This window comes from Oncorhynchus mykiss, chromosome 22 (assembly GCF_013265735.2).
Source record: "Oncorhynchus mykiss isolate Arlee chromosome 22, USDA_OmykA_1.1, whole genome shotgun sequence".
Taxonomy (NCBI): domain Eukaryota; kingdom Metazoa; phylum Chordata; class Actinopteri; order Salmoniformes; family Salmonidae; genus Oncorhynchus; species Oncorhynchus mykiss.
The window spans coordinates 43,341,178-43,364,819 of record NC_048586.1 but is presented as its reverse complement, the minus strand read 5'-3'; the positions used below and the strand labels follow the sequence as shown (position 1 = coordinate 43,364,819).

The window sequence follows — 23,642 nt, the reverse complement described above, 5'->3', positions numbered from 1 at the left end:
GAATCTATATACATTGTGTGCAAAAGGCATGACGAGGAAGGCAAATAATTTCAATTTACCAGATTAACACTGGAGTGATAAATGATCAGATGGTCATGTGCAGGAAGATATACTGGTGTGCAAAAGAGCAGAAAAGTAAATAAATAAAAACAGTATGGGGATGAGGTAGGTAAATTGGGTGGGCTACAGCTGCAGCGATCGGTTAGTTGCTCAGATAGCAGATGTTTAAAGTTGGTGAGGGAGATCCTGGCAATCCGTCTGGCCCTGCTGCCTTGTGAATGTTGACATGTTAACCTTTCTAGCGGAACCCCTCAACAACATTCCACTGAAAAGGCAGTGCGCGAAATTCAAAAATATTGTTTTTAAATATGTAACTTTCACACATTAACAAGTCCAATACAGCAAATGAAAGTTAAACATCTTGTTAATCTACCCATCGTGTCCGATTTCAAAAATGCTTTACAGCTAAAGCACAACATATGATTATGTTAGATCACCGCCAAGGCTAAAAAACACACAGCCGGTGATTTTGCAGAAATAATCATAAGAAACATTGATAAAAGATATTGTTTTTCACAGAATTAAAGATAGACTTCTCCTTCATGCAACCGCTGTGTCAGATTTCAAAAAGAAGGCACTCCAAGGAATCCCAGTTCGACAATAAATGACTGATTTCTTCCATAAAGTTCCATCATTTATGTCCAAATAGCCACTTGTTGTAAGCATGGTCAGCCCAGTAATCCATCTTCATGAGGTGCAGACACTTTATCCAGACAAAAACTCGAAAAGTTCCGTTACAGTCCTTTAGAAACATGTCAAACGATGTATGGAATCAATCCTTAGGATGTTTTTAACATAAAACATCAATAATGTTCCAACCGGAGAATTACTTTGTCATCAGAAAAAGCACTGGAACGCAACGTAACTCTGTCGGGAGCACGCGTCATGAGACCATGGCTCTTTGCCAGACCACTGACACAGAGGTCTCATGAGCCCCTCCTTTATAGTAGAATCCTTATTCAAGTTTCAAAAGATGGTTGACATCTAGTGGAAGCCATAGGACGTGCAACCTCATCCATATCTCAATCTGTATTCGGTAGGCCAAGCTTTGAAAAACTACAAACCTCAGATGTCCCACTTCCTGGTTGGATTTTTCTCAGGTTTTCGCCTGCCATATGAGTTCTGTTATACTTATAGCCATCATTCAAACAGTTTTAGAAACTTCAGAGTGTTTTCTATCCAATACTAAAAATAATATGCATATATTAGCATCTGGGACAGAGAAGGAGGCAGGTCACTCTGGGCACGCTATTCATCCAAAAGTGAAAATGCTGCCCCCTATCCCAAAAAGGTTAAAAGGTCTTATTCACATAGGCTACGGAGAGCGTTTTCCTGTTTGTTTATGGCCGTATACAGCTCATTGAGTGCGGTCTTAGTGCCAGCATCGGGTTGTGGTGGTAAATTGCCAGCTACGAAGAATTTAGATGAAAATTCTCTTGGTAAAAAGTGTCGTCTACAGCTTATCAGAATATACTCTACCTCAGGTTAGCAAAACCTTAGATATCGTCTACCAGCTGTTGTTTACAAATATACATAGACCGCCACCCTTGTCTTAATGAGGCCGATGTTCTATCCTGCCGGAGAAAAAAACTAAAATCTGCCTGCTGTATATAATTCATGTCGCCACGACTCGGTGAAACACAAGAGATATTACAGTTTTTATGTCCCGTTGGTAGGATATACGTGACCACAGTCTATTTTATTATCCATTAATTGTACGTTGGCTAATGGTAAAAGGAGATTACCCACTCGCCGTCGGATCCAGACCTTCATCCCCGTTACCTCCGTCTCTTTCTCCTGTGAATGACAGGGATGTGGGCCTTGTCTGGTGTCTGAAGTAAATCCTTTGCGTCCGACTCATTAAAGAAAAAGTATTTCTCCAGTACGGGGTGTGTAATTGCTGTCCTGAAATCTAGAAGCTATTTTCGGTTATAAGACAAGGTGGCAGAAACATCATGTTCAAAATAATTTACAAATAATGCAAAAAAACACACACAATAGCACAACTGGTTAGAGGGCCATAAAACGGCAGCCAATATTACACTTATGTACTTATGTAAATGAGGTATTTCTGTATTTAATTTTCAATACATTTGCAGAAATGTAAAAAAAAAATATATTTTCACTTTGTCATTATAGGGTATTGTGTGCAACACAACAAAATGTGGAGAAGCCACCTCGACGACGAAGGTGTCATGTCAGCAGCAGCTGTTTGTTACAAAATAAATGCCTTAACATTTTCTCTGAAAGCACCTTTTTATATTTATTTTATGATTATTTTACTATTATTATTTTGTTAAATTATGCCCAGCCCTTGATGATGTGTGGCCTGAGACAATGGTCTCTTCTGCCTAATGGTAAACCCACCACTGGAACCTACTGGATTACAGCTCTGCCCTGCCAGCAATGACGGCTTGGATTAATGACACATGAAAAGCAATCTCCACACCCGAGAGGACCAGGCCCACAAGGGCACACTCAGCTCCACACATAATAAACATCCCATAATCGGGAACGCTCGCATCGCATGCCTGCTGATGCGACCAGGGCCGTAAATCTGTAAAACTTTACTTCTGCAGGTTTATCTGTGGTCCCTGGGCTTCTGGCCCCATAGCCTGCTGCTCCTCCTGTAATGTGTTTGGACAGACCATCGTTGGGGCCTTTTCAGTTGCTCTTGTTTCACTGAGCAGGAGATCTCTGCGAGAAAAAACACCTTCACTGAGATGATTAGGTCATGCGTAGATGGTTGCATGTAGCCTAGTGGTGAAGAGCGTTGGGCCAGTAACTGCAAGGTATCCGTTCTGAGCCTACTAGTTGAACAAAATCTGAGAAGGTTTTCTTTGTGCAAAGCACTTAACCCTAATGTCTCCTGTAAGACATATATTGGATAAGAGTGTTTTCTAAATGTGTAGAGTAATGTATTTCTAATGATGGGAATGTATCCATTTTGAACTTCTACGACAGTAATTATTTATTTACATAAATCTTCCTATTGACTCCTCAACCATTACTAATCCACCAATATGTTAATGACAAACAATGTTTTCTTGCCTTTACTAATCCACCAATATGTTAATGGTCAACCATGTTTTCTTGCCTTTACTAATCTGCCAATATGTTAATGACAAACCATGTTTTCCTGGCTTTGATCATGTGCACGAGAGACGACAGTACATTTGGGTTAGCTCTACCTCAGTGACAGAGCATTAGTAACACACTGGCCAACGACCACCGTTTGGGCAGGAAGTTAGGTCACAGTACTGTGTAGTATTTTAAAAAACACAACCTACTGTATCGCTACAACACGACTTCATCCTGACAGTCCATCCCCACCCACATGTCAAAATGCTGGGAGATGTCTAAGACTAACTAGCTAAGGCCCAGGCACTGGGGGACAAGTGGAGGCAGGCAGACATGACTGGGTGATACCGGGGACAGGGGGAGACAGGCAGACATGACTGGGTGATACCGGGGACAGGGGGAGACAGGCAGACATGACTGGGTGATACTGGGGACAGGGGGAGACAGGCAGACATGACTGGGTGATACCGGGGACAGGGGGAGGCATGTAGACATGACTGGGTGATACCGGGGACAAGGGGAGGCAGGCAGACATGACTGGGTGATACCGGGGACAGGGGGAGGCAGGCAGACTTGACTGGGTGATACCAGGGACAGGCTGCCAGACATGGCTCAGTGATACCTGGGACAGGTGGGGGCAGGCAGACATGGCTGGGTGATCTGATCTAAGTGGTAAGGTGTAATCAGTAATTGCAGGCCTCTCTGCATTGGCTACAATTAATAAAATATGATGTGGTGTATTATTCAGCCAGGAGTGGGGCAGAAGCATGTCATCGCTGTGCCATGTGAATAATAACAGACCATTACTGATGCTGCAGGTTGCTCATTACTCTGATTGTCCTGGAAATGGTGAGGTTGTGAATCTATTATTTTCTAAATTGTTGAGGGGAAATGCAGGCGCATTTATCACCATGCTGTACGCACCATGGAGCTCAACTGTACTAACACACACTGTTCATACCCACACAGGCGCACACGTTTATTTCCCGTTATACATTTTCTCATTGACTTGCGTACAAAACTGAGCTAGCTAGCTACTTGGCTACTCTGGGACAATCTCACTTGTTTTTTCACTCACTCAAAATGACCAGAAAACTCAACCCAGTTTTACTTAAACATGTTATCTTTTGAATACGTAACCACGCGTATAAACCGTAAAACAGGATTTAAAAAAAAGGAAACACTGAGAGCTAGCTTCTCTGTTCTTTTCACCAGACTACTTCCAACAGTCACGGACCAACGTGCGGAGAAGAGAGGCATGCGCCTGCAGCTGTAACATTCCGAATGCCTCGCCTAGTGGTAGTGTTAAGTAATACATGTGTATCAATGCAACACCATGGACGACTACAGTAATAGTGGAGTGGATGGCACAGAAATAAGACATTTTTATTTTTAACACACTTGAATTATTATACTCAGCTAGGCTAAAAAAACTTTTAATTTTACAGAATGGCATTACAGCCATTGCAATTAGACATGTGGAAACCTTCCTACAGCAATTTATTTTCATGTGAGGAGAATAACACCATTTTAACCAATCATGTGAACTTGCAATTCCACATGGGAAAGTGAGATTTACACGTGGATTTATGTGGAATTGTTTTAGATGTGAAACTGCAAATATGATTTTCACATGTTAATGTCTTTCAAATGTGAACTTGCAATTCCACATGAGGTGAAAAGATGCTATATACAGTATACGAGGTGCAAATGTGAACTCTAAATGTTATACATGTGAAATTTAAGCTCAATCACATGTGAAAACTTTGAAAAGAGAACAGATGAGAAGAAGCTCTGTAGCTAATATCAAATGTACCAACACTGTAATAATTTAATCTTAAGCAGATTTAAGATGGGGATATAGAAAGTCAATCTACTTATTTTTCCAAAGCTATAACCAGTGATTTGTTAAATGTCAAGACGACTGCTAAACAGAGTTTTTCATTTTAAAATGAATGGTTCTTGCTGACATTTATAGTTGTGTGTAACAACTGCAGGCTGCAACAAGCCAATGAAGATGCTGACAAAGTCAAACATTGAATGTCATTCCATCAAATGAGATGAAAACAATCATTAAAGACCATAATTAACTTTGTATTCATTTGGTAAATCAATGAGACTGCATGAACCTTGTTACTTTGCATGACAAAGTCATCTGGCAGAGCGGGGCTTTGATTTGCCATTTCGCCAAAGTTTGCAGCAATGTTGTCAATAATCTAAGCAAGGACAGAGAGACTGCTGGGTAATCAGTAGCAGTGGAAGAAACAGTCACCCTTTTGTTTCTCTCTCTCTCTGTTTTTCAATCTCTCTTTCTCTGTTTCTCTCTCTCTCTTTCTCTGTTTCTCACTTTCTCTCTCTGTTTTTCGCTGTTTCTCTCTCTTTGTTTCTTTCTGTTTCTCTCTCTCTCTGTTTCTCTATCTCTCTTTCTCTGTTTCTCACTTTCTCTCTCTGTTTTTCGCTGTTTCTCTCTCTTTGTTTCTTTCTGTTTCTCTCTTTCTCTGTTTCTCTCTCTCTCTTTCTCTGTTTCTCACTTTCTCTCTCTGTTTCTCGCTGTTTCTCTCTCTTTGTTTCTTTCTGTTTCTCTCTCTCTCTGTTTTTCAATCTCTCTTTCTCTGTTTCTCGCTGTTTCTCTCTCTGTTTATCTCTCTCTTTCTCTGTTTCTCGCTGTTTCTCTCTCTGTTTCTCGCTGTTTCTCTCGCTGTTTCTCTCTCTCTCTGTTTTTCAATCTCTCTTTCTCTGTTTCTCGCTGTTTCTCTCTCTGTTTCTTGCTGTTTCTCTCGCTGTTTCTCTCTCTCTGTTTTTCAATCTCTCTTTCTCTGTTTCTCGCTGTTTCTCTCTCTGTTTATCTCTCTCTCTCTCTTTTGTTTCTTTCTGTTTCTCTCTCTGTTTCTCTGTCAATCTCTCTCACACTCTTTCTCTCTCACTCCATTTTTCTTTGTTTCTCTCTCTCACTCTCTCTTTTTCTCTGTTTCTCTCACTCTCTTTCTCCCTCACTCTCTGTTTCTCTCTCTCTCTCTCTCTCTCTGTTTCTCTCTCTCACTCTGTTTCTCTCTGTTTCTCTCCCTCACTCTCACTTTCTCTCACTCTCTGTTTCGCTCTCACTCTCCCACTCTCACTCACTCTCTGGTTAGTAACTAAGGTGACTGGAGCACCTTGCGCTCACACACTCTCAGCTTTCAGGGGTGGTGTGTGAAAATCACACCATGCTCCATTCCAGCTGAATAGAACACCATCTGGCACTGTTCGGAGAGCGATAATGTAATGATGTGAAGTCTCTTCAAGTTCCTTGAAAAATATGATTCTGAGTAGGGTTGCACATTTCGGGGAATATTCAGAGGTGGAAACTTTCCGTGGGAATTAAAGGGAATATATGGGAATTAACGGAAATATATGCAAATGAATATTAATACCATTTAGATGTTTTTTGCATTGGATATATTTACCAAATCATATTGGAGACAGAAACATAAACATGATCTTATCATAAGTAGACATAATTGCAAATGATTAAAACCTTCCAATAGAATCGTTTTTAAAACTATTTAGTTACAAATTTAACTTTAAATAAATGAGTTGACTCTTCACATGGGATGATTTCACTGAACAACAAAAGAAAGGGAAGATTGAATGATCCCCAATGATCCATCGCATCTCCCAAAAACATTTTCAACATACATCTGTAAAATGATAGTCTACAAACTAAAGCTATGGTTGTCTTCCTCTCAGGCTTCCATGTCTTCTCCCTGGACCTCCTCAATGTCCACCTCTTGAACATCAGACTGAGGTCGCATCTTCACTGTCACTTTCCAACATTGTTGAGGATGGCTCGTTGTCAATCTCAAAAAGCCTACAATTTGCCCGGATAGCCACCAATTTTTCAACCCTTGTATTGGTCAGCCTGTTCCGTGCTTTGGTGTGTGTGTTCCCAAACAAGGACCAGTTGCGCTCTGAGGCGGCTGATGTTGGTGGGATTTGGAGGATGATAGAGGCAACATGGGAAAGAGCCTCTGATCCACAAAGTCCCTTACATCAGGTGGCACGACTGACATATTGCATCTCCATCCCAATGATGTAGTTATTTATTCCTTGCCCACGAACATTCAACCATCCATCAGAAATGATTGCAATACAATCTGCTTTCTCTATGATTTGCTTGACATTCACTTGAACTTTGTTGAACTCTGCATCCAGCAAATGAGTAGATAAAGCATGTCTGGTTGGAGGTGTGCATGCAGGGAAATCTCTTCCAATACACATTGCCTGTGAGCAAGGTGAACCAGTTGCATACACAGCTCAAGCAAGACATTCATCAGCATTTCTCTGACTACGTTCCTCCGTTGAGTCAAAAAAAACTTCTGATTCCAGGAGGACCATGAGCTGTTGCTATTGATAAGGTATCTGATTCATCAATTTCACCTCAAATATAGAAGTAGACAGACTTTTGTCAGAGGTTGCTTGTTGTGAGCGCCGAGGGAACTTTATGCACTTGGCCAGATGATTCTGCAACTTTGTTGCCTTCTTCACATTTGATTTGACACAGTATTTGCAAATGTACACAGCTTTTCCTTCTACATTAGCTGCTGTGAAATGTCTCCACACATCAGATAGTGCCTGTGGCATTTTCCTGTAAAGATTAGAAAAAAATGAGTAATAAATAAATAAATACAATTTCTTGTGAAGATAAATAGTTAAGCAGTTAGATTTAACAAATTCATTTATAATATATATATATATATATATATATATATATATTTTTTTTTTTAATTAAACAGTTAGCAGGCTCAAACAAGCTAAAACCCACATGGTAGCCATAACTAACTAGCAGAAATTGTTAACAATTCAAAATTATTTAAACACACTTCGCTGTAGGCTACTATTTACTAGTTAACAAAAAATGATGTATGTCATATAAAATAAATTAACACTACCCAGTATTGAATCAAAACCAACTTCCCTCACCAACTTCAAACATCAGCTATCTGAGCAGCTAACCGATCGCTGCAGCTGTACATAGTCTATTGGTAAATAGCCCACCCATTTTCACCTACCTCATCCCCATACTGTTTTTATTTATTTACTTTTCTGCTCTTTTGCACACCAATATCTCTACCTGTACATGACCATCTGATCATTTATCACTCCAGTGTTAATCTGCAAAATTGTAATTATTCGCCTACCTCATGCCTTTTGCACACATTGTATATAGACTCCCCCTTTGTTTTCTACTGTGTTATTGACTTGTTAATTGTTTACTCCATGTGTAACTCTGTGTTGTCTGCTCATACTGCTATGCTTTATCTTGGCCAGGTCGCAGTTGCAAATGAGAACTTGTTCTCAACTAGCCTACCTGGTTAAATAAAGGTGAAATAAAAATAAATTTAAAAAAAACTTACCAGAAAGCATGTAGTCCTTGGCTCAGATAGGGTAGTAGTGTGGGCTCAATAGCATCTCATTAGTGTGCAAGATCTTGAAAATCAGCTGATGTGATGGAAGTGTGCACTGCACATGTGATGGAAGAATGCACTGTGAATGCAGAGGGTTGAAATTCCATTGAATTGGGGATAGTTTAACCAAAACACGCCACAAGACTTACAGTAGAATTACCTTTTGTGTATCCCACAAAAAAAGGTTTACTGTTAGCTTATAACTTTTTTGAGGAATTTAAGCTAAATTAACTTTCCCATGGAAATTTACTGGAATGTTTCCGACCCTTTGCAACCCAAATTCTGAGTATTTGTTTGGTGCATGAAAAGGCTTTAGTTGGGTTTCCTTCTTCCCATGTTATTGTTGAGGCTCCGGGGCCATATGTGTTGGTACTTTTAATCTTCACACCTCAGATCAGATGAGCAGCCCTGGTAATTAAGACTGAGTGCATTCTGTGTCTAGCAGACAAAGGCCTGCCTCCTGCAGAAGGTCATCCGATGACAGAGGACCGGAGAGGTCAATCTCAGGAAGACAGCAGAAGGTGTTTCAATGCTTTGGAGAATGATTCGGTACATATTGTTATGGTCTTCCTGTACAATTCAATAGTTATTCAAAACACTGTAGCCAATCCATAAGATTCTAAAGTGGACAAATATGTATAACGGATGTCACGTTGTCAACGGATGTCAACGGTTGCTTGCTTAACGAGTACCACTTCCTACGTGTGTGGCTGAAAAAGCTGAATTCACTAATTGAAAGCGGTGTCCAGATACCTTTGTATGTGTATATATACAGTAGCAATCAAAAGCTTGGACACACCAACTCATTCAAGGGTTTTTCTTTATTTTGCTATTTTCTACATTGCAGAATAATAGGGAAGACATCATAACTATGAAATAACACATATGAAATCAAAAGTGTTAAACAATTCAAAATATACTTTATATTTGAGATTCTTTAAAGTAGCCACCCTTTGTCTTGAGGACAGCTTTGTACACGGTTGGCATTCTCTCAACCAGGTTCATGAGGTAGTCACCTGGAATGCAATTCAATTAACAGGTGTGCCTGGTTAAAAGTACATTTTTGGAATTTCTTTCCTTCTTAACTTCTTGGTGAAAGGGGGCAGTATATTCACGTCCGGATGAAATGCATGCCCAAATTCAACTGTCTGCTACTCATCCCCAGAAGATAAGATATGCATATTATTAGTAGATGTGGATGGAAAACACTCTGAAGTTTCTAAAACTGTTTGAATCATGTCTGTGAGTATAACAGAACTTATTAGCAGGCGAAACCTCGAGGACAAACCATTCAGATTTCTTTTTTGAGGTCACTCTCTTTTCAATGTGTTTTCATTGGGAATCCAGATTTCTATCGCTTCCACTGGATGTCAACAGTCTTTAGAAATTGGTTGAGGTTATTCCTTTGTGTAATGAAGAAGTAAGGCCATCTTGAACGAGGGTCACTTGAAGTGTACTGTTAGATAGAGGTGCGTGACCAGAAAGCATGCTTCAGTTTGTTTTCTTCCTGTATTGAACACAGATCATCCCGCCTTCAATTTTATTGATTATTTACATCAAAAAATACCGAAAGTTGTATTACAAAAGTAGTTTGAAATGTTTTGGCAAAGTTTACAGGTAACTTTTGAGATATTTTGTAGTCACAAAATGAGCAAGTTGGAACCAGCTTTTTTCTGGATCAAACGCGCCAAATAAATGGACGTTTTGGATATATATTGACGGAATTAATCGAACAAAAGGACCATTTGTGATGTTTATGGGGCATATTGGAGTGCCAACACAAGTAACTCGTCAAAGGTAAGGCATGAATTATATTTTTATTTATGCGTTTTGTGTCGCGCCTGCAGGGTTGAAATATGCTTTCTCTCTCTGTTTACTATGGGGCTATCCTCAGATAATAGCATCGTTTGCTTTCGCCGAAAAGCCTTTTTGAATTCTGACATGTTGGCTGGATTCACAACAAGTGTAGCTCTAATTTGGCATGTGTGATTTAATGAAAGTTCTATTTTTATAGTAATTTATTTGAATTTGGCTCTCTGCATTTTCCCTGGCTTTTGGCCAGGTGGGACGCTAGCGTCCCACATATCCCAGAGAGGTGAATGCGTTTGAGATAATCAGTTGTGATGTGACAAGGTAGAGGTGGTATACAGAAGATAGCCCTATTTGATAAAAGACCAATCCCATATTATGGCAAGAACAGCTCAAATAAGGAAAGAGAAACATCAGTCATCATTACTTTAAGACATGAAGGTCAGTCAATGCGGAAAATGCCAAGAACTTTGAACTTTGAAACTTTCTTCAAGTCCAGTCGCAAAAACCATTAAGCGTCACGATGCAACTGGCTTTCATGAGGATCGCCAAAGGAAAGGAAGACCCAGAGTTACCTCTGCTGCAGAGAATAAGTTCATTAGAGTTACCAGCATCAGAAATTGCAGTCCAAATAAATGCTTCACAGAGTTCAAGTAATAGACACATCTAAACATCAACTGTTCAGAGGCGACTGCGTGAATCAGGCCTTCATGGTCGAATTGCTTCAAAGAAACCACTACTAAAGGACACCAATAAGAAGAAGAGACTTATTTGGGCCAAAAAACACGAGCAATGGACATTAGACCGGTGGAAATCTGTTCTTTGGTCTGATGGGTCCAAATTTGAGATTTTTGGTTCCAACCTCCATGTCTTTGTGAGACGCAGAGTAGGTGAACGCATTTGCATCTCTGCATGTGTGGTTCCCACCGTTAAGCATGGAGGAGGAAGTGTGATGGTGAGGGGGTGCTTTGCTAGTGACATCGTCTGGGATTTATTTAGAATTCAAGCCACACTTACTTAACCAGCATGGCTACCACAGCATTCTACAGCGATATGCCATCCCATCTGGTTTGCGCTCAGTGGGCCTATCAATTGTTTTTAACAGGACAATGACCAAAACACACCTCCAAGTTCTGTAAGGGCTATTTAACTAAGAAGGAGAGTGATGGAGTGCTGCATCAGATGACTTGGCCCCCACAATCACCCAACCGCAACCCAATTGAGATGGTTTGGGATGAGTTGGACCACAGAGTGAAGGAAAAGCAGCCAACAAGTGCCCAGCATATGTGGGAACTCCTTCAAGACTGTTGGAAAAGCATTCCTCATGAAGCTGGTTGAGAGAATGCCAAGAGTGTGCAAAGCTGTCATCAAGACAAAGCGTGGCTACTTTGAAGAATGTCAAATATAACACATATTTCGATTTGTTTAACACTTTTTTGGTTACTACAGGGCTCCATATGTGTTATTTAATAGTTTTGATGCCTTCACTATTAATCTACAATCGAGAAAATAGTAAAAAATTAAGAAAAACCATAGAACGAGTAGGTGTTCTAAAACATTTGACTGGTAATGTGTGAGGAAATAGCAAGTATTTTTTAAACGGTTTGTTTGAGATACAAGTTTTTGAGGTTGGGGTTTTTTAAGTGTTTTTTTTTCTCCAATTTATGCTTAGGCCACAAATACGAGTTTAGGATTAGTCAACAACATTATTTGGGAATGAGTTAAAATAATACGAAATTCTAAAGTGAGATTTTCCCTGAACTGTTTAAGAAAATCAACATCAGGTCTGGAGGACACATTACCATTCATGCCACAGACAGTGAGCAGTGGAGGCACAATTCTTAAAAGGAAGCTATAATGGATTAGATTAGAGATTACATGGTTGACTTGAAGATTATAGAGAGCGTTTGCACAGAAACAGATACCAGACAAAAGGGTAAAACTCACACAACCCACACTATGAACTGGCATGCCTTTCAGACAGTCCTCTTGAATAACCCTCCTGTAATCCACCCCCTGAAAAAAAATATATATATATAAAATCGAAGAGTTTCTCTATTGTGTATACACTGACCACATCATGTTTGAACACGAATTGCGAAATGAATAGGCTACACTGTAGATGTCGATTTGAAAGGCTTGGCTGAAGACAAGCCAGAAGTGTAAACGGCAGTTTGTGTGTGTTCACTACAGCTCAAGAGGTCGATAGTGGTGGAAATGTTTCTGAGGAAACAGAGCTGCGTTCAGAATCCTCCAGGGAAGCTCTGAACCTTGTGACTGGCCAACATCCCTTATGTTCTACATCAATGTCCATACTATCTTTTCATAGTGGTGAAGGAGAGAGAATCCTCTTCACACTAAAGACGGATGAACTTCATGTGACTTTTCCCACCCTTCCTTACCTTGTACCCTGTGATGTTTCCAGGCGAGTTCAAGGGAAAGTGACAAGCAGATCAAACAGAAAGCACTTACTTAACACTTCTGGGCATATAGCAAGCATCGCCAATTCCTAGCAGTGGCAACATTTTATGGTTCAGTTAATTGTTATTGCAGAGATGCCCATTTAATTGGTAACACCTTATAGACTTACACATTCCACTCCGCCTGACACAACTCATCACTGTAACCAAACTTTTATGATATTTTAGGTTTCTATCACATCCATCCACTGTCTTCTGCAGCACTATCTCTCTGTGCAGAGAGTTGCCACTAGCTGCATTTAAAATCTCCCGGTTAACTGGTCCACCATCGCCATCACACTGCACACTGCCCTATCCCATCTGGACAAGAGGAATCAAATCAAATGGTCTTGGTCAAATACACGGGGGGGTCCTTGTTAGCGGACTGCGAAGGTGGCACTGTATTATCCTCAAAGTGGCCAAAGAAGGTGTTTAGTTTGTCTAGAAGCGTGACGTAGGTGTCCATGAACTGGCTGGTTTTCTTTTTAGTCTGTTATTTTCTGTAGACCCTGCCAAATATGTCTCGTGTCTGAGCCGTTGAATTGTGACTCTTTGTCCCTGTACTGGCATTTCGCTTGTTTGATTGCCTTGCGGAGGGAAAAACTGCACTGTTTATATTCAGCCATATTCTCAGACCTCTTTCCATGGTTAAAAGCGATGGTTCGCACTTTCAGTTTTCAGCGAATGCTGCCAGCCATCCATGATTTCTGGTTAGGGTAGGTTCTAATAGTCACAGCGGGTACAACATCTCCAAAGCACTTCTTCATAAACTTACTCACCGAATCAGCGTACAGATCGATGTTGTTCTCTGAGGCTAACCGGAACATATCCCAGTCCGCATGATAGAAAAAATCTTGACGCGTGGATTCCGATTGGTCAGACTAGTGTTGAATGGTTCTCGTCACTGGTACATCCTGTTTGAGTTTCTGCCTTTAAGATAGTAGGAGCAAGATAGCGTTGTGGTCGGATTTGGAGGGTGGGGAGGGCTTTGTATGCATTGCAGAAGTTAGAGTAGCAGTGATCGAGTGTATTACCACCGCACGTTGTGCAATCAATATGCTGATAGAATTTAGGTAGCCTTGTTCTGAAATTTGCTTTGTTAAAATTCCCAGCTACAATAAATGCAGCCTCATGATATATGGTTTCCAGTTAATATAGAGTCCAGTGAAGTTCCTTGAGGGCTGTCTTGGTGTCTGCTTAGGGGGAATGCACACAGCTGTGACGATAACTTACGAGAATTCTCTTGGGAGGTAATATGGCCAGCATTTGATTGTAAGGAATTCTGGGTCGGGTGAGCAGAAGGACTTGAGTTCCTGTATTTTGTTATGATTACACCATGAGTGATTAATCATGAAGCATACACCCCTCCCTTCCTCTTCCCAGAGAGGTGTTTATCTCTTGTCGGCACGATGCATGGAGAAGAACGGTGGAAAACGAAGTCCGACAACATATCCCAAGAGAGCCATGATTCTGTGAAACAGAGAATGTTTCAATCTCTGATGTCTCTCTGGAAGGCTCGAATTTAATCTACCTTGTTGTCAAGAGACTGGACATTGGCGAGTAGTATTCTCGGGAGCGGTGGGCGATGTGCATGTCTACGGAGCCTGACCAGGAGGCCGCTCCGTCTGCCTCTTCTGCAGCTCTGTTGTTTTGGGTCGGCTTCTGGGATTAGGTCCATTGTCCTGGGTGGTGGTCCAAACAGAGGATCCGCTTCGGGAAAGTCGTATTCCTGGTCGTAATGTTAGTAAGTTGAAGTCGCTCTTATATCCAATAGTTCTTACTGGCTGAATGTAATAAGACTTAAGATTTCCTGGGGTAACAATGTAAGCAATAATGCATAAAAAATAAAATAAATATTGCATTGTTTCCAAAGGACTTGAAGCGAGGCGACTATCTCTGTCGGCGCCATCTAGAATACCTATGTGAGAATGCTATTAATTGACTACAGCTCAGCATTCAACACCATAGTACCCTCCAAGCTCAACATTAAGCTTGAGGCCCTGGGTCTCAACCCCGCCCTGTGCAATTGGGTCCTGGACTTTCTGATGGGCCACCCCCAGGTGGTGAAGGTAGGAAACAACATCTCCACTTCGCTGATCCTCAACACTGGGGCCCACAAGGGTGCAGGCTCAGCCCACTCCTGTACTCACCGATGACTGCGTGGCCATGCACGCCTCCAACTCAATCATCAAGTTTGCAGACGACACAATAGTAGTGGGCTTGATTCCCAAACAACGACAGCCTACAGGAAGGAGGTGAGGGCACTCAGAGTGTGATGTCAGAAAAACAACCTCTCACTCAATGTCAACAAAACAAAGGACATGATGGTGAACTTTAGGAAACAACAGAGCACCCCCCTATCCACATCGACGGGACATAGTGGAGAAGGTGGAAAAATGTCACTTAATCTGCGTACACATCACAGACAAACTGAAATGGTCCACCCACACCGACAGTGTGGTGAAGAAGGCGCCACAGCGGCGCTCCAGAGGGTGGTGCGGTCTGCACAACGCATCACCGGGGACAAACTACCTGCCCTCCAGGCCACCTACAGCACCCGATGTCACAGAAGGCCAAAAAGATCATCAAGGACAACAACCAGCCGAGCCAATTCCTGTTCACCCCACTACTATTCAGTAGGTGAGGTCAGTACAGGTGCACCAAAGCTGAGACCGAGAGACTGGAAAAACAGCTTCCATCTCAATGCCATCAGACTGTTAATAAGCAATCACCAACTCAGAGAGGCTGCTGCCTACATAGACTCACATCATTGGCCACTTTAATACATGGATCACTAGTCACTTTAAATAATGCCACTTTAATCATGTTTACATATCTTACATTACTCATCTCATATGTATATACTGTATATACTGTATCTTATACCATCTATTGCAGCGGTCGCACCAACTTTTCGACCAGAAGATCACTGACATCATGATTTGACCTCGTTGACCATTAGATGCAGGTAGTATCAGTCCAGTAAAAGAAAAAAGCTAATCATTTCAATTCATGCTCCACAGTGCCTCACAAGTGCTAAACCAACTGATCTAGTTTGTTATCAAAGCTCGAGTTTTGAAATATAACATGGTCTGATTAACAATATTGTCAGGCCATTCATATAGCCAATATGCTGTGACAATGTATTAAACCTACCGCCCAAACCTTATTCCTACAAAACTGTTTGTGTGAGGTTAATGTAAAAAAAAAAAAAAAAAATTGAACAGTAGATCTCAGCTTGCTTTTCGACTGCAAAAGTGATCTAGACTCAGAAAAGGTTGGTGACCACTGATCTATCGCATCTTGCCTATGCTGCTCGGCCATCGCTCATCCATATATTTATATGTACATATTCTTATTCCATACCTTTAGATTTGTGTGTATTAGGTAGTTGGGAAATTGTTAGATTATTTGTTAGATATTGCTGCACTGTGGGACCTAGAATGACATAATTTCGCTACACTCGCATTATCATCTGCTAACCATGTGTATGTGACCAATAAAGTATCATTTGGATTTGATTTGGATGTCTCTATCCCTGAGACCTGTAAAGCATCACCAACAACTCAGTGTTGTTTCAGGTAACTTAAAATATCTGTTTTGCATTACAGCTCATAGTCTCGAAGTTCACTGTTTAACTGTAAGTACGCTCTGCTGCAACTGCAGAAGTAGAAGCACTTTTTCTCTCGAAGGCAATGCTACTGAAAGTGTGATTGTCAATGTAAAGGTATTTCTCGAGTATAGTAAAAATGTGTATACACACACACACACACAGAGATCACATAGAATGTTATACAGTACCTTTTGTTCTTTTGAGCTTTCTTCTTGTCCATTATGACAGGTACACAGTTGGTGAGCTCTGTCCAGTCGGCATGCAAACCACAGCTCCAGCCCGTAGAGAACCGAGAGAACAGCCAGGACTCGTCTTTGCCTGGTCGGTGGCATGTACATTTCTTCTGCCCTGACTTACAGTCGCATGGCTGCTCCAAACGAATATTCCTAACTAAGTGCCTTCCAAACGTGGTTCCGCCAGTCTTTTGAATGTGTAAAAACACTATCACATCGTCTCCTTTGATATTGAAATCCACGTGCCGCTGAAGGTCTCGTTCAGTAAAGTTGAATTTTGACGGCAATTTCGGTGGGCTGTCATCCTCCAGTTCTGTGTAAAAGTCTTCGTTTGTCCGATATTGGGTAGAAAGTAGACTGGCCCCTCTCAATTTTTCACCAGTATTAAAGTGGCAAGAATTGCTGCCAGCTGGACAGATATATTGATAGCCTATCATTACAAAAAGAACAGCTAAAATAGGAACTAAGATCAGCTTATTGGATTTCTCATCCATTATAACAATAAGGTGTTTTCATATTAGTGTGAATTATTACACATTATCCTTTCAGTAGTTGCTTCTTGATTCATCATAATAATGTCTACGGACCTTCAAAGTGCCACATGTTGATGGGCAAGACCTATCAAAAAGCGTATTCTGGTCTAAGCATGTAGCCTACCTTAATGTTTTAAGGATACGGCATTCATATTCATCAACGCAGATCATTTAAAACAAGGCAGGTTTGCAACAAACAAAAAACATGTCATATTTCGGTTACATATCCCTTGTTGGTTGTCCGAACTTCACAGACGGTGCTGCATACTAACGTCCCTCGTACTTGAATTTTAAGTGGAAACGAGCCATTCAAAATGTTTCATTCTGATCCCACAAAATGACAATTTACGTCTCGCGAAACAATCCCGTCTGTTTAAATTCAGCACCACAAACATGCATGTAGGCTGGAGGTTACTGGAGAAACGTCAGACGTTATCCTTATGAGGCAAGTGACTGCAGCTCCGACTACAATGGGATGGGTCCTGAAACGTCCTCATACATCGCGCGGTTTAGTTTGTTTCAAATATTGTAGGCACTACTTGAAGATGCTGTATCCAAGACTCCGTGATCATGTTACGCACTCTTCGTTGTCATATCCTATCTATTGATTTATGTGGACACATATTGTAGGCTACCTTGGCTATAGGCTAGCATAGGAGAAAGGGCTCATAATCTTATCTCGTAGTCGTAGAACAGATAGCCCGCATTCAGCTCTTACGGATCAGTCAGCACACACAAGTGACTGGACAACCGAAAGTCGATGTTCGTATGAGCAATTGAGAACGGAATGTGAGTTTAGTGCTGGGCAATTAGCAAATAGTAGATTTTATACTAAGAACATTTAACCAAAAGCACGTTGAAAATGTTCTACGAAAGTCAATGGTTAGAATAATAAAATAAAAACGACAGCCAATCGAAGGTGGGAAAATGTATCCAGTCCAATCCAAATACTGTAGGCTACAAACTTCATGCAGCCGGTTTCATGCATTGACATATGGTTGCATGAGAGCCAAAAGCTATTGAAACACAGTTTGCACGATATTAATACATTCATGAAAAAATAAATATAGACGTGAAATATATATATATATTTTTTTAGGATCACCATTCGTGGGAATGAACCATCATCACTTTCGACTTCAAGCACCATGGACAGATCCCAGGTATCGCGTAACAATACAAAAGGCTTTTCTAAATTGTTGACGCATGCAATCTACTGCAAATTGTTGATGCATGGAGTCTTCTATAAGTTGTTGACTCATGGTTCTGACAATCGGTAGTGAGGATGATTCATTCCCACGAAGAACACTTTGTGGAAAAAATAGCCTATAGCCTACAGGACATTGTTGGTGAATCGTGTTATTTGCTGTGTTACAGCCTATGTTTTAGAATCTCTCTATCCAAATAAACTATATGTATATTGCAGTCTACTTATTTTGTTTCAGGAATCACATTATGTGGGCTAACTATAGGGGACTTAATATTAACCAAATTCAGCCTAGTTCCAAGTCAAAATGATTTTTAAATAGGCCTACTTCACACACAGCAACTGCTTAACCTCATAATGGTTGGCTGTGCTGTTGTACACGTGAACATCTGATTTCAAACCAATATCAGACGGATGTTGTTGGTATTAAGGCTTAGAAGTGACAATGGACAGCAAGCTCGTGCTTTACGGTGCGTGGTCACTGGTCCCAACCTTGAGCTCCTGTGGGAAGATGGAATGGGAGGGGTGGCAAGAAGGCCGGCTTTAACACCCACAAGAGGACAAAGTCATCAGGGACTGTACTGCACATGGATTGCATTAGCTGCCAGTGTTCAGCAGAAGAACACGGAAAAAGCAGAGGAAGTTAGCTGAGGCCTGACTAACGGATGGTCTGACACTGTGAGGAACACCACTAATGTGTTCTTTTCAGAGATGTACCACAGAGTTCACCAAACCACATTCAGAGAGTCTCTGAGATGTGGAGAAAATGTTAAGAATCAAAGGGTCATGGAAATGAAAAGGGTTGGTCCACTCACAAAGAAAAAATATGATTTCCTATAGGCCTTGAAGTAAATGTTTTTCTTCCCACTTATTCGGTGTCGGTATTCCAGACACATCAGGATCATTGGTTCAAAAAAACAAATGTTTTTTATGGTAAAGATTATATTTCCGTTGTTTTTTATTTCCACTACAGGAGCCAGAGTCTCAAAATATGCTTTCGTCTGGATATGGTGTTGAATAGGCCATAAAAAGCACTGAATACAAAGCTGTGAATGACACACAAGTAAACAGTGTGTTTGTGCATGTCTATTCTGTATTAAAATACATTCAACAGATGCTAATTGAAGAACGTTAATGGCAACTCTATTACTTTTCAATACAGAAAGGAACAGTGAACAGGATGACATTGATGAAGTCCACGGCTTTCTCGTCGGGAAATTGACGTAAGTCAATGTATATGTAAGTCAATGTATTTATATAATGAGATTGGAACAATATAATCACCTTCTCCCTTCTTCCATCCCAGGAAATCACACCCAGATTTGGAGGAGCAGCTAGGGGCTCTCCGCAAGCATCTGTTGGAGAGCACCAACGACATGGCCCCTCTCAAAGTGTGGGATCTTCAAAGTGGTACTGGAACAACCATTATTTATGCTACAAGTTTTTCCTGACCACATGACCTGACTAGCTAGAACTAGACGGCAGGGTAGCCTAGTGGTTAGAGCGTTGGACTAGTGACTGGAAGGTTGCAAGTTCAAACCCCCAAGCTGACAAATCTGTCGTTCTGCCCCTGAACAGGCAGTTGACCCACTGTTCCTAGGCCGTCATAGGCCGTCATTGAAAATAAGAATTTGTTCTTAACTGACTTGCCTAGTTAAATAAAGGTAAAGTAAAAACTCATGGCCCTACCCATTAGCAAAGGGCTTATTTATCCATGACTGTGAGGATTGCTGTGGTAACAGTTTGATTAATGGGAATAAAATGGAAATCATAGCACTATACTATAAAGAGCTTACTAAAGCAATCAATCATGTTATTATGTACAATAGAGATATTGCCAAGCACATGATCAATGGACCGGGCTTGGTCACGTTGCTCCAACCACCCATGTGTTATGGCTTTGATTGTATGAATGGAAATGAAAAGGGAAAGAAGCTCTCAATAACCCAATCAGTTCAACACAGCATGGTATATTCTATTTGAAAATTTTTGACATTGAGATAATGATATGTGTACAGACTTTGCAGTACACAGAGTTTCACAGGGTACTTCTGAATCAAACAAATAATATATTATTTATTGTATATAATTATATTATATAATATTTTATTTAATCTGTATGATTATTTGTGTTTATGCATGGAACATTTTCAACAAGCACTATAGGCATGCCAAGGTGATGTACATTCCCAAGAAAAATAATCAATTGGCTCAATTTAAAATAATTGTAACTTTTGCTGAAAATGAATAATGTTTCATTGTGTAGATCTAAGCTTCCAGGCAGCTGCTTGCACCATTGTCTGTACCAAAGATTGATTCTCTGTAACATACCTAAGTCAGAATTTCTCCAGCGGAGCCAAGGTAAACCTTTACACCGCCTCACACTCTTTCTATTTCAAACCCCTCGCACATTCTACAGGAATAAATATTCCTGTTGAAATGAAATGCGAAGTACTCCCAGTTTATAGACTTAAATCCAATCCTAGGATGTAACTTGTTTTAGACAGCGGTTATGAGCAACAACCCACTAGTGCTGAATCAGCGGTGTGGCTCATGTTCACAGAGTCAGCTGTAGATATACTACCGTCTGAGGGCCCCACAGATTTTAGAGATTAAAAACGGGTTTTATCGCCAAAAGTAGACTACGCCTAGACTGCTTCTGTCTAACCCACATCATTATAAAGTTACTCTGATGTTAAACTAGCAAAAATAAGACTGGGAAGTTACTCGGCATTGTGAAGAAATAAGTAACTAAGTTACTAGGTTAACTTAATATTTGATACTAGCTTACTCATTATATAATGTGGACATCCTAAGGAACTTGTCCATTTTGTCCTGGAAACTCCAGGTATGGGGGAGAAAAAGCTGATGGTGACTGTACATGTTTTACTCTTCCCATAGATCCCTGACAGTTAGTCCCTAAAAATGTGCACTTATCATCCCCTTTTGCACTAAGAACAGCCTCAATTAAATCGGTGAATGGACTCTACAAGGTGTCGAAAGAGTTTCACAGGGATGCTGGCCCATGATAACTCAAATGCTTCCCACAGTTGTGTCAAGTTGGCTGAATGTCGTTTGGGGGGTGGACCATTCTTGATACACGTTGGGTGAACTGCGTGAAAACCCAGCAGCGTTGCAGTTCTTGACGCAAACCGGTGCACCTGGCACCTACTACCATACCCTGTTCAAAGGCACCTAAATATTTTGTCTTGCCCATTCACCCTCTGCAAGGCACGCATGCACAATCCATGTCTCAATTGTCTCAAGGCTTAAAAATCCTTCTTTAATCTGTCTCCTCCCCTTCAACTACACTAATTGAGGTGTATTAAACAAATCAATAAGGGATCATAGATTTCACCTGGATTAAACTTGTCCGTTTATTTCATAGAAAGAGCAGGTGTCCTTAATGTTTTGTATTCTCAGTGCATACTAGGTTTTGGATAGTATTCGACTAACAGCAGTGAGTTGTTCTCTGTTCCAGCGGCTGACTAACACCAGTGAGTTGTTCTCTGTTGCAGAGGCTGACTAACACCAGTGATTTGTTCTCTGTTCCAGCGGCTGACTAACACTAGTGAGTTGTTCTCTGAATTTTGTTGACGTTGAGGGAGAGGTTATTTTCTTGACAGCACTCTGCCAGGGCCCTCACCTCTTCCCTGTAGGCTGTCTCATCGTTGTTGGTAATCAGGCCTACCTCATGGATATAACCCATATTAGCATGGACATGGCCACTGAGGACTTCCCCCATTTTAAAGTTGTCAACTGAGTGAGGATTCCTATGAGTTCGGAGCAATCTGCCAATGAAGAAAAATTAAACTGACTACTTTAAGAGATAGCCTCAATGGCACTGCCCACGCTGTTACAGATACTTTGAGCATTAGGCCAGCAACCACACAGGTTGCTGGATCGAATCCCTGAGCTGACAAGGTAAAAAGAAGGCAGTTAACCCACTGTTCCCCTGAACAAGGCAGTTAACCCACTGTTCTCCTGAACAAGGCAGTTAACCCACTGTTCCCCTGAACAAGGCAGTTAACCCACTGTTCCCCTGAACAAGGCAGTTAACCCACTGTTCCCCTGAACAAGGCAGTTAACCCACTGTTCCCCTGAACAAGACAGTTAACCCACTGTTCCCCTGAACAAGACAGTTAACCCACTGTTCCCCTGAACAAGGCAGTTAACCCACTGTTCCCCTGAACAAGGCAGTTAACCCACTGTTCCCCTGAACAAGACAGTTAATCCACTGTTCCCCTGAACAAGGCAGTTAACCCACTGTTCCCCTGAACAAGGCAGTTAACCCACTGTTCCCCAGTAGGCTGTCATTGTAACTAAGAAGTTGTTCTTCACTGACTTTCCTAGTTAAATAAAGGTAAACAACAACATTAAAACCATGTAGAATGTATGTCTGGCCACCCTAGGGTCATGAAGCATTTGTAGAAATGGTATTATTCACAAATATCAGATACAGTTAAACTGTCAAAAAAAGGACAAATATTGTGATATGATATTTTGGCCATATCACCCAGCTTTAATTTAATATGAGGCCCTTTTGCCATATTATTATGTAAATTACATTGAAAAAAATAACAACAAATGGTATGATATATTTAAATATACTGTAGTTTGTGTTTTTATAGCCAGGCTTGCAGTCTGTCTGTCACATGTTTACCTCTGCCTTGTCTGCTCTGGGCAGAGATAGACAGGAAGGAGTGTTACAGTAGTATGCCAGTGTGGCTCTATGACTTCTCAGGGAGGTTTCTCAGCCTTCTGAAGTCGGGAGTGCTGAAAGTGCCAGTTTGGCTCTATGACTTCTCAGGGAGGTTTCTCAGCCTTCTGAAGTCGGGAGTGCTGAAAGTGCCAGTTTGGCTCCATGACTTCTCAGGGAGGTTTCTCAGCCTTCTGAAGTCGGGAGTGCTGAAAGTGCCAGTTTGGCTCTATGACTTCTCAGGGAGGTTTCTCAGCCTTCTGAAGTCGGGAGTGCTGAAAGTGCCAGTTTGGCTCCATGACTTCTCAGGGAGGTTTCTCAGCCTTCTGAAGTCGAGAGTGCTGAAAGTGCCAGTTTGGCTTGTAATGGATTATTTAGCTACAGTGGGCGTCTGCTTCTCTATTTCCTAACAATGGAGTCTACTGTATACATGTAGTTAACCTCACATGCACTATTCACTCCGATGGAGCCAACGCAGCACCATATCATCTGCTCCTTGGGGAA

The 23,642-nt window shown here is 41.1% G+C and overlaps 1 protein-coding gene across 1 annotated transcript in view; it reads right to left on the bottom strand.

The window, feature by feature from the left end:
- Positions 1-18,017, bottom strand: part of LOC110501906 (heparan-sulfate 6-O-sulfotransferase 3-B) — a 139,961-nt gene extending 121,944 nt beyond the window's left edge. The window contains exon 1 of the mRNA XM_021579763.2: positions 16,655-18,017. Within this exon, the coding sequence (XP_021435438.2) occupies positions 16,655-17,193 (539 nt within the window). The 5' untranslated portion in view covers positions 17,194-18,017. The remainder of the gene's footprint in view (positions 1-16,654) is intronic.
- Positions 18,018-23,642: the final 5,625 nt, after the last annotated feature.